Source organism: Perkinsus marinus (genome assembly GCF_000006405.1).
Source record: "Perkinsus marinus ATCC 50983 genomic scaffold scf_1104296962770, whole genome shotgun sequence".
NCBI lineage: Eukaryota > Perkinsozoa > Perkinsida > Perkinsidae > Perkinsus > Perkinsus marinus.
Window position 1 is genome coordinate 210944 of NW_003205331.1, and position 930 is coordinate 211873.

At 55.3% G+C, this 930-nt stretch overlaps 1 protein-coding gene across 1 annotated transcript in view; it reads left to right on the plus strand.

Moving 5' to 3' along the window:
- Nucleotides 1-283: 283 nt before the first annotated feature.
- Pmar_PMAR000564 (ubiquitin-protein ligase, putative) overlaps nt 284-930 on the plus strand; it is a gene marked incomplete at both ends in the record, with an annotated part of 11716 nt that continues 11069 nt past the window's right edge. Inside the window, 3 exons of the mRNA XM_002771465.1 lie at nt 284-440; nt 491-649; nt 693-809. Coding sequence (XP_002771511.1) covers nt 284-440; nt 491-649; nt 693-809 — 433 coding nt within the window. The remainder of the gene's footprint in view (nt 441-490; nt 650-692; nt 810-930) is intronic.

A 930-nucleotide genomic window follows, 5' to 3' on the forward strand; every position in this document is an offset into this window, starting at 1 on the left:
GACTCACGTCTTGGAGCCGGATCGAACTCTCCTGCGTTCCACCAGCAGACCCAGCTCGCCGGAGGTTCCAGCTAGCCGAGCGGTTGCTGATGATAGCAGTGGAGGTAGCCTCCTCGAGGTCCTGGGTTCGAATCCCAGCGGCGGCATTTCTAACGTGTTGAGAGTAGATGTACACTCATGTGCTTTAGCGCCGATGTCAACGCCCCACCAGCCGTCAGCCCGTCGACCACCCGTGGTGTTGCCACCTCTAAGCGAGGTTGGGTCGGCCGAGTCGCCTCCTGCTATGAGTCGTGCTGCACCAACAGAAGAGGGAACGGAAGAGGCTGGTAGTGATCCTGAGAGTAACCCTGTGGAGGAGGAGGATGTCCGTCGAGCTGATGAATTCACGTTGGACATGGAGAAGTTCAGCGCACATGGGAGTGGGTGGAAGGCTTATGCGGGTAAGCGGATGGCCCGGGTTCGATCCCTGGGAGGTGCATTTTTCGGGTAGATAAAGAAGAGGTGATAGCATGCAGTAAGGATGTTGCCAGTGATGTTATGGCTCGAGCGCTCGTCCTTGGGGAGAAGGGGAGGACCCAATCGATCAGCGCGCAGACTCACATAGCGGATGTCTGCGTGAGACTCACTGGAAACAAGCTCATCAGACTGGGTAAGGGGTTGGTAATTTTGTGACGCGTGACGATTCCCTTTAGGCCCTGTTCCAGAGGAGGCCGATAAGAGTCTCGATCTGGCTCGGCTGAATTGCCATCATATAGCTAGGGTTTGCTTGGATGCAGTGGTTGACGCGAATTCCTCAGAGAGGCTTATAAGTAGGTTATTCATCTTGGGTGGCCTTCGCACTGATATCTGTTCCCGAATCAGAGATCGCGGCGCACGTCCTGTGTTGCCTTACGCATGCTAATGGTGGTGTAGTAGCCAATGAGATCACTT